Below are 15511 nucleotides of genomic sequence, written 5' to 3'. Positions count from 1 at the left end.
ACACTGATATATCGCTCACTCCTTTCAAGAACGTCATAAATCAAAAAACTTGATTTTTCAGGAGAACGTTTTTAAAGTTTAAAAAGAAATCACAATGTATTAAAAATAAACATCAAGCCACTTATTGAATTTTTTACTGTGCAACAGATCTTTTTAGGTAAAACCTGAAGGTTTTTTCTCCATTTGAAAAATATTTAGTAAATTTAAAAAAATAATTAAACAATACCATTTCATCAAGATGCAAAAAAAACATTTTATGCCCTGTAGTGGGTAAATATTAAGTTAAAAATATGCCGTTTTTGCTGGTATATAGTACATTTTCTGGGCATTCCGAAAACATGCACAACTCAAAATTCACGAATTTTGATTTATGACGTTCTTGAAAGGAGTGAGCGATATCTCAATATACAGATACGGTATTATTTGTTCTCTTGGGACATTGGACTATTGTCGATTATGGGTAGCGCCAGCCGATGACAGATCGTGAGCCATGGAACTACCCAGGCTTCCATATTCCCATCTTAATAAGTTATCGATCTACGTTGATATACGTATAATATTTCAATGACAAAATGGTATATCGTTAAACTATATGACCATTGACAAAGTCGATGACGTCTTGCACGTGTGAATTTTGGCCACAGGGCATCGGGTCCCAATTCCAAGACGAGAAAAGATAACGGTAATTCTACGCCTGAAGACATAGGACTATGGAATTATGAACAATTGTATTTAAGGCCAAGCATTAGTTAAGATGCAACTTAATTTTCTATAAATGTATGTATATGTGTATATGTATGTATATGTATGTATGTATGTATGCTATATATGTATGCATGTGTATGTATATGTATGTATGTATATTTATAAATATATTCTTATTTTTAATCTTCTTACCTAGAAAAAAAAAAACCTTTAAACACTCTCATTAATTCCTCTGCCTTCCTTCCCCTTCCTGCAAAATCTATTTTTTTAACCCATACCCTTTTTTATCTCTTAATATTTTTAATAGTTATAACAACATAAATGTGGAATTCTTTAGTTGGCTTTATTTTTATTAATGTAACTATTTTTGTTAATGTAATGTAATGTTTATTATTGTTAATATAACTTTTGTTTATTATATACTTTTTTAAATGTTAAGCTGTACAATTCCCGAACAAATAATAAAAAAAACAATTAAAAAAAATCTTAAATAAACATTTTACGTAATTGATTTTTTAAATTGGAAAAATTAGTTTTTCTTTAAAATAATTATGTGGTTTTGAAAATATAGAATTATTGAGACATAAGGAGATTAAAAATATAAAAATTAATTTTTGTTGAAAAAAATGTACCTTGTTACTTTGAACATAAGTCCCACTGGTGTCATGACGATCAGCAATGCAGACAGAACTCAATAAAATCTTTAAATAACTATTATCCAATGCAACACTATAACAATTAATCAACAAGCACTAAAAAATGACTAAGTGAGTACAATGATGTAACTCAATCTTCAGTTTTAATGACACATGTCAAAAAAATTATAATAAAACAATTCCAAAAACAAAATCACGCGTTCCAATTATTATTATGAGTTTTATCTATGAATTTAAAACAATATATGAGGTTGCAGTTTGACAGAAGTTCCCGCCAACGTGGTCACGTGGTTTTAAAATTTCAGCTTATTTTGAAATACCGCGCGCGGTTTTAGGACGCGTTCGCAAATTGCAGCGCGAAAATGGGCGAATTTTCGCGACTGACGTTTGTATGGTATTGCGCGCGCGGTCCGCTCCGAGTCGCTACGTAGGAACTTCTGAAGGCAGAGACAAAGCGAAGTCACCTGCAGCACTATTACGGCGGATGTGACGGCGACAGCGCAGGTAAGTAAGTACCGGATTAAGTAGTGAGTACCTACGTAAATGAGAATGTAATGCAATAACTGCTTTGCCATAAACAGGCGCCAGGGAAGACGGCATAAGTCGATTCAATCACTCGGGAAGACGACAGTTATAGGAATATATGCTGTGTAATAACTCACAGGGAGACATATCGCTCACTTCTTTCAACAACGTCATATATAAAAAATCGTCAATTTTCAGTTGTGCGTGTTTTTGGAATGCCCAAAAAATGTACTATATCCTAGCAAAAGCGGCATATTTTTAACTTAATATTTACTCGCTACAGGGCAGAAAGTGTTGTTTTTGCATTTTGAAGAAAATGTATTATTTAATTATGTTTTTATTAATACTAAATATTTTGCAAATGGAGAAAAAACATTCAGGTTTTACCTAAAAAATATGTTGCACTGTAAAAAGTTCAATAAGTGGCTTGATATTTATTTTTAATACATGTTATTATATTTTTAAACTTTAAAAACGATCTCCTGAAAAATCTAGTTTTTTGATATATGACGTTGTTGAAAGGAGTGAGCGATATGATTATTTCAATCAAGGAACATATTAGACTTTGTGAGGTCATAGACATTACATTTCATGCCTACAAGAACCTTATAAGATTTCATAATAATTCTACCTAACCCTTATCTGCACCTGCACTGCATCGTAGCGACGCAGTGGTATCTTGATCGTTAATTGCATGAAAGCATGGTGATCACCCCTGAGCTTCTTGTACAGGTCCAGAGTTAAAATCACTAATATTTTTATAGAAATATTTATTCCCCCCTGGAAATCGAACCCGGGACCTCAAGCGTGGTAGCCAAATTGCACTACGGAGGTGGACAATACAATTTTATAATAATACAATTTTATTTTGATATACGAATGTATGAAAAATCATTGTATGACAGAATCAAAAACGACGATATTAGAAAGAAATGCAAGGCTGAACTAGGGATAATTGAAAAGATTAAGAAGAGTTCTTCAAGGTGGTATGGACATGTGGAGCGAATGGATAACGAGAGAATGACTAATAAAGTATATTTGGCGAATGTGAATGGGAGAACTAAACGAGGAAGTTAACTAAAATATTAACGTTCGTCTTCAGGGACCTACAACCTGAGTACGAGGAGATCTGACCACAACAGTCTGCAAAGACGATAAATTGGGATGGAGGAGAATATCTGGTCAAATTATAAGCTAAAATGAAAATTATATTTTCTGGCGTTTCTCATGTGTGTGATTATAATCCGGGATTCGGACCTCACATACTAATAAAAGAGTTTCTGCTAAATAAAAAGCTTCTTTTTATCTCACCAAAAGATGTCTCTAGTGAAGTTCTAGTGATTCAAGAACAATGTTTCAAAATTGGTTCATACTTATATATAGAACTTCCAAGAATTTGAGTAGTGTAGTTGTCAATAATGGGTAGAATTGGTGAATGTGACACGTGTGTAAAGTGATGACTTAAACCAGCCTATGACGGTCGTCAGCCCCGTAAATGCCTAGACTTTCATATTCTTCTTCATCTTTGATGAGATGTCAAAAAATAATAAGAAAAAGATGGTTTAGTTGATGACCATTTGTTAAATACGTTCACAATTAAATTTGAACAATCGTATTGTTTTAAATGGTTTATAACTGACGTTTAGATTGTAGGGACATAATATTTAAGTATTATTTCATTACATCTTGTAGAATGGACGAATTCCTGCTATTTTCCGGGTCGCAATTCTCACGATTGTGATTCAGTACAGATGTGACGCGTGTGGAAGAAGCCTACTGCCAGAGGCGAATCTAGACAATAGTTATGAGGTTTAAAACTGTTCAAATCGCAGAAAATCCGACCGCACAATCAAAAACTGTTAACGTATTTACAGTTTATTTAGTCTTTTAACTCTTTCCGCACCAAATGGTGTATAGGGCACTGCATTCGACTGATACGGTGTGCTCTTAATGGCTAATCACATAAAAGCAATGTGCTAGCCAGGGTACCGCAATAAATATTGTAAATACTAACAGATTACAGTAAATTATTACCGACTGTTATATGCTAGGTTTACCTTTCTGACCAGTATTGGTCGGTAATTGTGTCTTTCATATGAAAAAAAAAGTTGGATGTTTCATCTTTTAAATGATCACTTTATAATTACAAGTCTCGTTTCATCACAACATATATGAAGAAGAATACGAAAGTCTGTGTATTTACATGGTTTACGACCAATCAGGCTGGATTAAGTAATCACTTTATACACGACATGTTTTGTCATTTCATGAATCAGCCGTGACAGGTCGTAACCCCTGTAAATACACAGTCTTCCATATTTTATTCATCTATGTTGAGATTCTATACAAAGTTAAGTACATTGTGTGGTTGACGCATTGCTTTTGAAATCGACGCTATCTAAAACATACAACATTTTTAGTGTGTCCAAATACTTGTAAACAAATCTGGATTATCTCCAATTATAGGAGTTATTTTTCATATTTTTTGACATCTCAACATAGATGAAGAAGAATATGGAAGTCTAAGCATTTACGGGGCAAATATAGCCCTGTAAATACCCAGCTTCCATATTCCATATTGTATGTTCCCGATAGTTACCTAAGACAGCGTCGGCATAGATTGGTTCACATTCCTATACACAGGACCAACCTGCCAATGGTTATGCCTGTAAGAAGAGCTACCGCTATGTTGAACATCATCACATTGGATATTGATCTGCATGTGTCCCAAGGAGTTTTCCGAAGCGGGATTCTTCTTCACCTTTAAGTCTTTTTGTTTACTTGTAATTTGTTTTTTTATTTTATTTTATTTTTTATTTGGGTTAACGACAGCAACATACTCGTATGTAAAACAAAACAATTAAAAGATATACCATATGTAGGCGTGTAGCCACACTGCCAAGTTGGCAACACTGAAAATACGAATTCGCCACGGAGATTCCCGAACGAATTCAACAAAAGCGACCAACCGAAGACAGATTCGCCTGCATCGTTTGGTTCTAAAGGGCGTGTAACTAGCTTCACATTTTAATTCAAAGTTTAAATTTCACATTTAAATTTCATTAATTAATTAGATTAATTTATAATAGTTAATATCAATAGTAATTAAAGTGTAAGAACTTATATAAATAAACGATCTGTAAGTAAGAATTCTTTAAATATCCTTTTCTGGCTTCCCGTTTTAATAACACATACACGAGGTGACCAAACATACATTAAACAAGCCAATTATAGTTAACCAGATAAACATAAAGATCAGTACAAAATATTAAGTGTAGATCTAGCAAATGAATGAATGTGTGTATGAGTGTGTGTGATGTTGATTCTAGTAGGGACATACATACAATATGTTATGTATATATACATATATATTTTTAAGAATAAAATTGAAATTGAAATAATTAAAATTCTCCTTTATCTGTGTTGAGATGTCAAAAATAATATATTAATCTTCATTGAGATCAGGTTTGATCCGCTTCTGGATATACGGAGTATGTTAACATGCAACTCTATGCAACTCTGCATGCGAATGCACTACAAATAACGTTGTATGTTTCTTGTAAGTACACATTATGTGTATTAGGCATAGCATTACAAATTACGACAGTATTACACAATACACACGGCAACGGCTAACAGAGATTTCAGCTGAACCCAACAATGGAGTAAGGAATTCCGTAATAATTAGTGATGGAGGTTTATTTGTTTAAGTACTCCAGCGGTGCAGAACTATGAACCAGAGATAGGGTGAATCGAATGAAAATAATCGAGTTATTCGTAAATTAGTTACTTAGTAAATTTGAATTAAAAAAATATTTATTTATAATTTTTTTATAAGACTTCAGTATTTAAATCATCTCGTGGCATTACTAAGACTAAATATGACGTATTTTATAAAAAAATAAGTTAAAGCTGCCTTCTTCAAAACAAGTACATATTTACTATTCCCAGTGAGGATACACAGTGTCTAATATCTAATATATAGTAAATATGTGTCTAATTTTTCAATTTCAATTCAATTTCAATTTATTCAACAAAAAAATAATATATACATAACAAACAATATTCAAGGCATATATATTAAAAGTAAGCAAGAAGACTTAAAGGTATAGAAGAATCCCGCTTCGGAAAACTCCTTCGGACACATGGAACAGATCAATATCCAATGTGATATTGTTCAACATAGCGGTAGCTCTTCCTACAGGCATAACCATCGGCAGGTTGGTCCTGTGTATAGGAATGTGAAACAATTTATGCCGACGCTGTCTTAGGTAACTATCGGGAACATACAGACCAATGCTCCGGATAATTTCAGGATTATCGATCATACCGCGCAACAATCGATAAAAATGCGTAATATCTGATACTACATATGTAGTAAATATGTCAATTTCTTTTATATAAGATTTTTATGTCTATCGAAAGCGGTAGATATAAAAATCTCGGTGAGTGGTTGTAAACCAATATTACTAACATTTTTGTAAAAAAAATTAAAAGAAAAATGACTTAACACAAAATAAATGAATATTATATATCTATCATATGATTCAAACGTCGTTTCATGTGTGTGTTCGTGGCAGTATCTATGGTTGATTTGAGTAAGCTCTTCATTTTAAATTACTAGCTGGGTTATAAAATGTATGTATGTATATACATAAAACGAAAGTCATTAGAATATTTTATATCCATAAAAAAAAACATGATTAATGTTGGAAAATCAATGCATGAAAGAGTCTGGTCAAAATTTTGTAAAAAAAATGTATGTGCATTTTATACGTGTAATTAAACATATAATTGTAGTATAAAATCAAAAGAACTTGATGCAATACGGAAATATTGCATCGTTATGTTGCTGCCCACACATTTTTAGTACAAATTTCAATACTAATCAGCAGTTAAATCAGAAAGAATCGGTGTTTTATAGACTTGAAATTTTGTTTCTTTTTTCACGCCAGAACCAGTGTTATCTGATCCACCCACATGCCAATATGAAATTACCGTTATGTCCTGCTAACTAATGGTAAATGACGTGTATTTATTATCGCTTTAATGTTATAGTTTTGTGTTGAACATGAACAGGTAGGTACGTACACATTAAGAATATATTTTGTGTATGTAAAATAATAATAATAATAATAATTTTGCATAACTTATATAGCGCCATTTTCGTAAAAAATACCTCAAGGGCGCTTCACGGTGAATGAATTGGGGAAAATATTATCGTGGAAATGATTTAGCAAACAAATGTGTTTTTAGTCTTTTTCTAAAGATCATCTCACTCTCACTATTTCTAACATTGGTGGAAGAGCATTCCACGCCGTCGGTCCTGCAACAGCAAAGGCACGCTCGCCAAATTTAGTGCGTTGGTTGCGAGCTGGTAAGATCACTTTGCCCATTGCAGATGTTGTAGCCCCCTTGGGAATCGAACCAAGATATCGAATCGAATAGATTTTACCCCCCTTGGGAATCGAACCCGGGACCTACAGAACGGTAGCATAGCGTGCTGACCATTACACTTCGAAGGCGGACAAAATAAATGATAAATAAATAAAATACAAAATTTTCACTTGCATTTTGTTAATTACCAAAAATCGCTAGCTACGACATTAGAAGCGCAGAAGAACCGCGGTTTGATGTTTGTTGTGTATTTTGTAAGTAGCTTTATAGCCTATAATAAAATTAAATTGTTCCAAAGGCATTGTTCCTGTGGGAAGATGGAACAGGATTCAGGACATAATACAAGTTCCAAGAAAGTATTTTTATACACAGAATTCACGCATCACTTCATGTTCCAACTTAATACCGCTCCGGTCATTTTCCAGTGGTTTTGTCGACATCCAGTATATAACCATAATACTCGTATCTATCATTATCTAGAATTATTTAACATTATATTATTTTTTAATCTCTCATCAAAGATGAATAAGAATATGAAAGTCTGGGCATTTACAAGGGCTGACGACCGTCATAGACTGGTTTAACTGATCACTTTACACACGTGTAACATTCACCAAGTCTACCCATTATTGACAACCACACTACTCAAATTCTTGGAAGTTCTATATATATGAACTAATTTAGAAACCTTGTTCTAGAATCACTAAAACTTCACTAGAGACATATATTGGTGAGATGTAAAGAAGCTTTTTATTAAGCAGAAACTCTTTTATTAGTATGTGAGGTCCGAATCCTGGAGAATATAAACACACAAATGAGAAACACCAGAAAATAATATTTTCATTTTTATTGATTAAACTTTTAATTTGACCAGTTAATTTATTTACAACATTTTGAGTGTGTCCAAATACTTGTTCACAAATATGGATTATCTCCAATTATAGGAGTTATTTTTCATATATTTTTTTCGTCAAAAAATAATATGGAAAATAACTCCTATAACTGGAGATTATTCAGATTTGTGAACAAGTATTTGGACACACTCAAAATGTTGATAATAAACACTAATTCGTGACTACCGGTTTCGAAATAATCTTTTCATCACAAAGTCATAAAAATGAAATTGACGGTCTGACATTTTTACGAAAATTCAATTTTGAAAATGATAATAAAGACAAATGAATCACAATGGGAATATTCCCATTAAAATTATTGAAAAAAAATATTTTGAAGGTTGACAGCTATAATATAAAATATTCTGCCTAAAAAAAGAGCAAATCAGGTTTTGGAAGCCATGTTATTTCTTGGGATTTATGCCTTCTTTATTACTTGTCAAAACGTTATTCAGTGCATAACATAACTGCAGGAAGTTATGTTATAGAAAAATCGACCAAAATACGAAAATTTTATCTTCCAATCACGAAGAGTTGACTGGCATAGTAATGGCCATTTAAAAAAGTCATCTGACGTTCGGTGGGATTTTTTTATTATTATTAATATAAACGGATGTTGTTTGTTTTGTTATTCACAACACAACTGATTGCAGACAAGGACGTGAGAGGAAGGACTATCGGAGGAAGTAGCAGAAAGGTGTGACGGGATTCTAAGATATTAATAATATCAAAAGCCAAATTGTCAGCTGGTGAGGTTTTGGAAAACGCACGGTATTTTATTCACAAATCTGGGTTTCTAACTAACTAACTAACTAACTAACCATTACGCCGCTTCCCCGCAGGGGTAGGCAGAGAGAATCGAACGCCACACCACTCTGTCTTTGCAAACATTCTTTGCCTCTTCTACATTCATGCATCTCCTCATACATACCCGACGATTATTACGAATCCTGACCCGGCCGCTTTCAAGTATTTGACATACCTGATTGTGCCAAGTTTTCCTCGGTCGTCCTCTGCTTCTTTTTCCAACTACATTCGCTCCATAAATTTGTTTAACCGTTCTTTCTTCACTCATACGCTCCACATGTCCAAACCATCTCAACACACCTTTCTTAATTTTATCGATGATGCTTATCTCAGCCTTACATTCTTTCCTTATTTCATCATTCGAACATCTATCAAACATCGTTTTGCCACACATTCGTCTGAGGGATCGCATTTCGACTGCATTCAGTCTGCTTTCATCCTTCTTTTGCCAACTCCATGCTTCGCTTCCATACATAAGGGTTGGAACCAGAACTCCATTGTGCACTGCCAGTTTAGCTTCCGCTGATAGATTTTTATTTGCTAAAACTGATTTTAGTGCACCATTCACTCTGTTCCCAGCAGTTTCTACAGTTAGGAATATTTTACATTTTTGACATCTCAACATAGATGAAGAATGTGTAAGTCTGCTTTACGGAGCTCACGACCTGTCATAGCCTGGTTAAGTGATAATTTTATACTTGTGTAACATTTACCATTCTACTCATGATTGACAACCACACTTCTCACATTTTTGGAAGTTTTTACGAGAAACCGTCATACATGTTATTGTAATAACAGCCGGACAGTGTCTGAATTCAACACTATACACTGAATGCAAAACCTCGGCAATGATTTCGCTTGCCATATCGATATTTGCAATATGTCACTTCCTAACTATAAAGCAATAATAATTTAAATATTTCAGGCTAATGCATAATGTGTCCGCCTCCGTAGTGTAATGGTCAGCACGCTCGGCTACCGTTCTGGAGGTCCCGGGTTCGATTCCCAAGGGGGGTAAAATAAATATTTGTGATTTTTTCACTGTAATATTTATTTAATATTACCCTGGACTGGTACCTGAAGCGGAAGGCTGATCACCTTTCCTTCATGTGTAAACTATCAAGTTAACACTGCGTTTATATGACGCAGTGCCCAATGCACCATTGGGGTGCGGATAAGGGTTTTATTAATGCATAATGACCCCTCCTCTCTTCCTTAAACTTGCTACCTGATTCTACCTATTTATCATTAGAATCCTAGAATACTTTTTTGCTATTTTTTTTTCATTTTTATCTTTTTGTTTTTTAGTTTTTTGATAAAATCTATTACATCAGACAATAATATGTATCAACTTTAAAAAACGTCTGAGGCATTACTATCTGTCATTAGAATCCTAACTGTCGATCAAACCTCCTCCCTCTACCTCCTTCCCTAAACTCCCTTCTTCCTTTGCCCTCCTTATTATCGTCTTTTGTTAGTTGGTAATTGGTATATTAATATGTAATTTATGTTTTTTTTAAATGTCAATTTGTAATTTATGTTTTTTAAATGTTCAAATACTATCTACCCTCTGATTGCAAACGGCTATATATGGTATCAAACGTTTTGATCAATATCACTAGTCCGTCTTTGGTCGGTTGGAAGATATTGCTTTTTAGCAATAAGCCCGCCAATGTACTTTTTATTTTCTGTACATGAAGTTTAAAATAAATAAATAAATAAAATTCCTTGTTTTTTATATGTTCATCGTTGTTTAGATGAGTACTTTTCGAACCAATAATATACTTAAAAAGAGAAAACATATTATTTTATCATAATGTAATACAACATGTAATATTTTATAAACAAATTGGCTAAGGCTATTAATAAAGGAAAAAAAAGTAATGTATACATACTCGTATATTGATCAATCTCATGACGTTCAAATAAAGGGGTCCCTGGTAAATAACAATGCTTTCTGAATCCAATCATAGATAGCTGTTATGAACTCAATCATAGAACCCCTTTTATACCATGTCAAGTCTAAAGTTCTTAATCCTAAAATGAAAATGATCCATTTCTCTTACATATTAATAAAATTTACGTCATAATAATTACAGCGCAACAATCCAGATAATGAAGACATCCGACGTAACAGAGATACGCATTTACTTTTTACCCGAAAGTTTTAATGCATTTTTGTTGTAAAAATCAATATGGTTTAACTTTTTCCGTTTTGGTGTAAGTATTACGGAATTAAGTGCACTGCAAATTCAATGCATTTCTTTCTCACGCCTTGTACTCTCTTACGAATATATGTATGTATTTGTATAAAGTTATCTTCAGAACGCCTCCGTAGTGTAATGGTCAGCACGCTCGGCTACCGTTTTGGAGGTCCCGGGTTCGATTCCCAAGGGGGGTAAAATAAATAGAAGTGATTTTTTCACTGTCATATTTATTCAATATTATCCTGGACTGGTACCTGAAGCGGAGGGCTGATCACCTTTGATGTGTAAACGATCAAGATAACACTGCGTTTATATGATGCAGTGCCCTATGCACCATTGGGGTGCGGATAAGGGTTTAATTATTATTATCTTTAGTTTCCCTGTAAGTGTAACAAACAAACAATATTATTTTCTGAAGAAATTGTAAGCATACAGTTACCCTAAAATCAAAAACATTTCAAATGGCATTATTTTATTTTATTTGATCGCAGACATTATTTCGACGGCCCCTACGTAAAGTACTCTATCTGCAAATCTGATACATTACAGGAGAGAGCTTACAAGATTTTTTCAACGTATTCTTTTTTTTATTAATTAACGGTTTTATCTGAAATTCTTAACTAATAATATTCATTCTAAAACACGATAAAATAATGTATTAAATCGTTTAAATACTTTATGCTTTGTCAAAATTAAGTATTTAGCGTTTTAGGAGTTCAGTTCATTTCGAAAATTCGATGTAGATAGCGAATAAGAATACGCCTAAAAACTAGGCGTATTTTTAATTTTTTTGTTGTTTGTATTTGTAGATAAGGTCAGTTGATAACATACACCAAATATCTCAAAATTGACAAAATGTAGTTAGAGCACTTTACGTAGGGCACGTCGATTAATTCCCCTTATTCATCACTGACTCATTCCTTATGTCATAAATGCTCGGTTCGCTCGAAAATCGAACGACTGTCGATTATTGAGCATGCTCGAATTGAGTATGCTTATTTCTAGCAAACTATTACAAACACACATGCTTTTAACAGTAAGAAGCAATGGTTCAATAATAGCATATTTTTGTGCTAATAATAGCCACGTTTATCAGACCTTAAATTGTGCCCTTTAGGTAAGGTAAAATAAAGGAATGGGTAAATGATCAAGGGTTAATTTTATGAAAATTGTAAAATGTATATATTCTTAATTTTTCTCTCTTTTTTGTGTGTATATTAGGGTAAAATAGTTAAAAACAATAAAAATGTATTGAAAAAGAACTCCACCGACAAGACACATAAGGTGGCTTGGTGGGTGGCTCTGCAAAATATATATTTTTAAATATCGCTCACTCCTTTCAAGAACGTCATAAATCAAAATTCGTCAATTTTCAGTTGTGCATGTTTTCGGAATGCCCAGAAAATGTACTATATCCCAGCAAAAGAGGCATATTTTTAACTTAATATTTACCCGCTCCAGGGCAGAAAGTGTTGTTTTTGCATTTTGAAGAAAAGGTATTGTTTAATTATTTTTTTAAATAAACTAAATATTTTTCAAATGTAGAAAAAACCATCAGGTTTTACTTAAAAAGATCTGTTGCACAGTAAAAAGTTCAGTAAGTGGCTTGATATTTATTATTAACACATTGTATTATATTTGTAAACTTTAAAAACGTTCTCCTGAAAAATCAAGCTTTTTGATTTATGACGTTCTTGAAAGGAGTGAGCGATATGTTAAAAATTGTGATTTAAATAAATGTATACAATTTATGTTAACAAAAAAATGTGATTTTTCAGGGAATCGGCGCTATGTAATCAATGCCAAATAGTCAAGCAGCCTCTTCATCCATCTATCCTCAGACAAACGTGTCACATGACCTGCCCAGTTCCACCTTTGCTCCTCGATTTGATTTTTGCGGCTTGCGGAACAAAAGGTGATAGTTACATCCACTTTCAATTATACATAAATATGTTTAGTGCAATAACAAAGTTTGGTCTTGTGGGTGGATCCACAAACCCAATCCAGAAGGAACAATGATTCTCGTAGTAAGGCAATATGTAAATCAAGTTCTGGGAAGGTATTCGGGGAATGCGCGGATCCATTGTGCCCTGAGCACGGGTTCCCGCGGGTCTCCGAAACGCCGGATGTGGTGGCGACCCAAGACCTTGCACTGTATTTAGCTATTATACTTTATTCCGATTACAGCACTCCTCAAACTATGATTCCCCCTCAAAAATATTCACAAACGGATCGTTCTCAAGATGTGTTATTATTGGCTAATAAATTTAAATGAAAAATCACATCGGTAACATTCTTATTGAAATCTGTAGAGAAGTAAGGGAGATATGAAGGTTTAAACTTTAGATACAACATTTTGAGTGTGTCCAAATACTTGTTCAAAAAATCTGGATTATCTCCAATTACAGGAGTTATTTTCATATTATTTTTTGACATCTCATCAAAGATGAAGAAGAATATGGAAGTCTGGGTATTTACGGGGCTGACGACCGTCATAGGCTGGTTTAAGTGATCACTTTACACACGTGTAACTTTCACCAATTCTACCCACTATCGACAACCACACTACTCAAATTCTTGGAAGTTCTATATATATAAACCAATTTAGAAACCTTGTTCTTGAATCACTAGAACTTCACTAGAGACATCTATTGGTGAGATGTAATTGAGTAGTGTGGTTGTCAATAATGGGTAGAATTGGTGAATGTTACACGTGTGTAAAGTGATCACTTAAACCAGCCTATGACCGTCGTCAGCCCCGTAAATGCCCAGACTTCCATATTCTTCTTCATCTTTGATGAGATGTCAAAAAATAATATAAACTTAAGATATTTCGAATGTCAGAACCTTACCTTAAACAAACTTTATAACAACTAAGCATTTCGTGAAAAGAAAGCAGTTAAAATACCGAAACGCGAACGCCATTAAAAAAGGCTGCTATATTTATGGTCGTCCATTAACTTAACGAATGAAATCATTAATGGATCATTCTCATGATGTGTTATTGTTGGCTATTAAATCAGTATGAAAAATCACAACACTATCGGTAACGTTCTTATTGAAATCTGTAGAAAAGTAAGGGAGATATGAAGGTTTAAACTGTAGATATTTTAATAAAACGAAAAACGGACACCGCTATACGTCATCAAATTTTACGTCATCCGGTGTGTTATGGGGCGTATCCCTTTATGTGTCTGCTTTATAGAGCTGTAAAAGTAGTATTGCGGATTCGTTTCTGTGACGTCATTCGTTACCAACTTACGAAAACAACGTTTTTACGAAGGTGAATTTTGCAAAAGAAAATGATGAATGAAAATATTGATTATATCGGCTATTATAAACACAAAATCAGTCTAATACAATCCCTTATGGGTTGAGTATGTTAAATTAGATATTCCTACCGTCTGACAAAGATCTTTTTTATATAACCTATTAGGCACATCTATACGAAGAAAACTTTGAGAACTGTGGTCAGTATTTTTAAATATTTTTTATTACAATAAACCTACATAATTAATTCGGGTATATACGCCATATACGAGTACCTTAGAACTATATGTATACCTAAATTTTTATGCACCTTTGTCTTTTATTGCATTCTCTCCCGTTGAGTATTTATTGTAGGAAAACCAATTAGGATGTCCATTAAATAAAATTAAACGTTCTCCTAAACCACTTTGTAAAAACACAGACAATTAAAATTACGATTAAGTTCGTTAATAAACCCGAAACAATGTTTATATGTGGGTTATTTATTTGGAAAAAAATGCTTTTTGTAAAAACCAGTAGACAATCTGCGTAAGTCATTTCTATTATAAATTTAAGAGCGAGTTCGGATCGAGTGGTGAGGATAGCTGCGGACAGCAGCGTAAGAGATAGCAGACCCCCAGGAAGACCACCTAAACGATGGAGAGACAGCTGGTCTTCCACCTCCCAGGAGCGGACCGGAGAATGACAGGACATAGTGCTATATAAAGAAGAAGAAGAAGAAGAAGAATCCAAGTTTAATTCACTTCTTTAATTCTTCTCTACTAGGGCAAAAAATAAAAAATGCAAATGAAAGTAAAGTCATATAAAAAAGGAAAGAGAGGGATTTTAAGTCAATTTTTATTGGGGTATCCTCTCTTAAGACCCAGTATTCGTTAAATCGCTTCATTTTCTGAAATCCAGGTGACATTTTACATAGTTAATTTTTTCTTAAAACCCCGGTTTTTGCATTGAAAAAATAAGTTTTTCTTAAAATTAATTATATGGTTCTGAATGAGCAATTCAAAGTTGAAAAAAATTTATAATTTTTTTTTCTATATATATTCTAAAAAAT

General features: G+C 33.3%; 1 protein-coding gene across 2 annotated transcripts in view; it reads right to left on the bottom strand.

Moving 5' to 3' along the window:
* The window catches only part of Traf4 (TNF receptor associated factor 4), a 183603-nt gene that overhangs the window by 130229 nt on the left and 37863 nt on the right, over positions 1 to 15511 (bottom strand). Inside the window, exon 1 of one of the 2 annotated variants that reach the window (XM_088258248.1) lies at positions 1338 to 1773. The exons of the other annotated variant lie outside the window; for it this stretch is intronic. Coding sequence (XP_088114374.1) covers positions 1338 to 1372 — 35 coding nt within the window. The 5' untranslated portion in view covers positions 1373 to 1773. Of the gene's footprint in view, positions 1 to 1337; positions 1774 to 15511 lie in introns of those variants that run through there. 2 annotated transcript variants of the gene reach the window in all.

Source organism: Brachycentrus maculatus, unplaced genomic scaffold, assembly GCF_059751285.1.
Source record: "Brachycentrus maculatus isolate JH-2025_06_01 unplaced genomic scaffold, ASM5975128v1 h1tg000091l, whole genome shotgun sequence".
NCBI classification, from domain to species: domain Eukaryota; kingdom Metazoa; phylum Arthropoda; class Insecta; order Trichoptera; family Brachycentridae; genus Brachycentrus; species Brachycentrus maculatus.
Note: the sequence above shows the minus strand (reverse complement) of the source record. Positions and strands in the feature narration are given on the sequence as shown.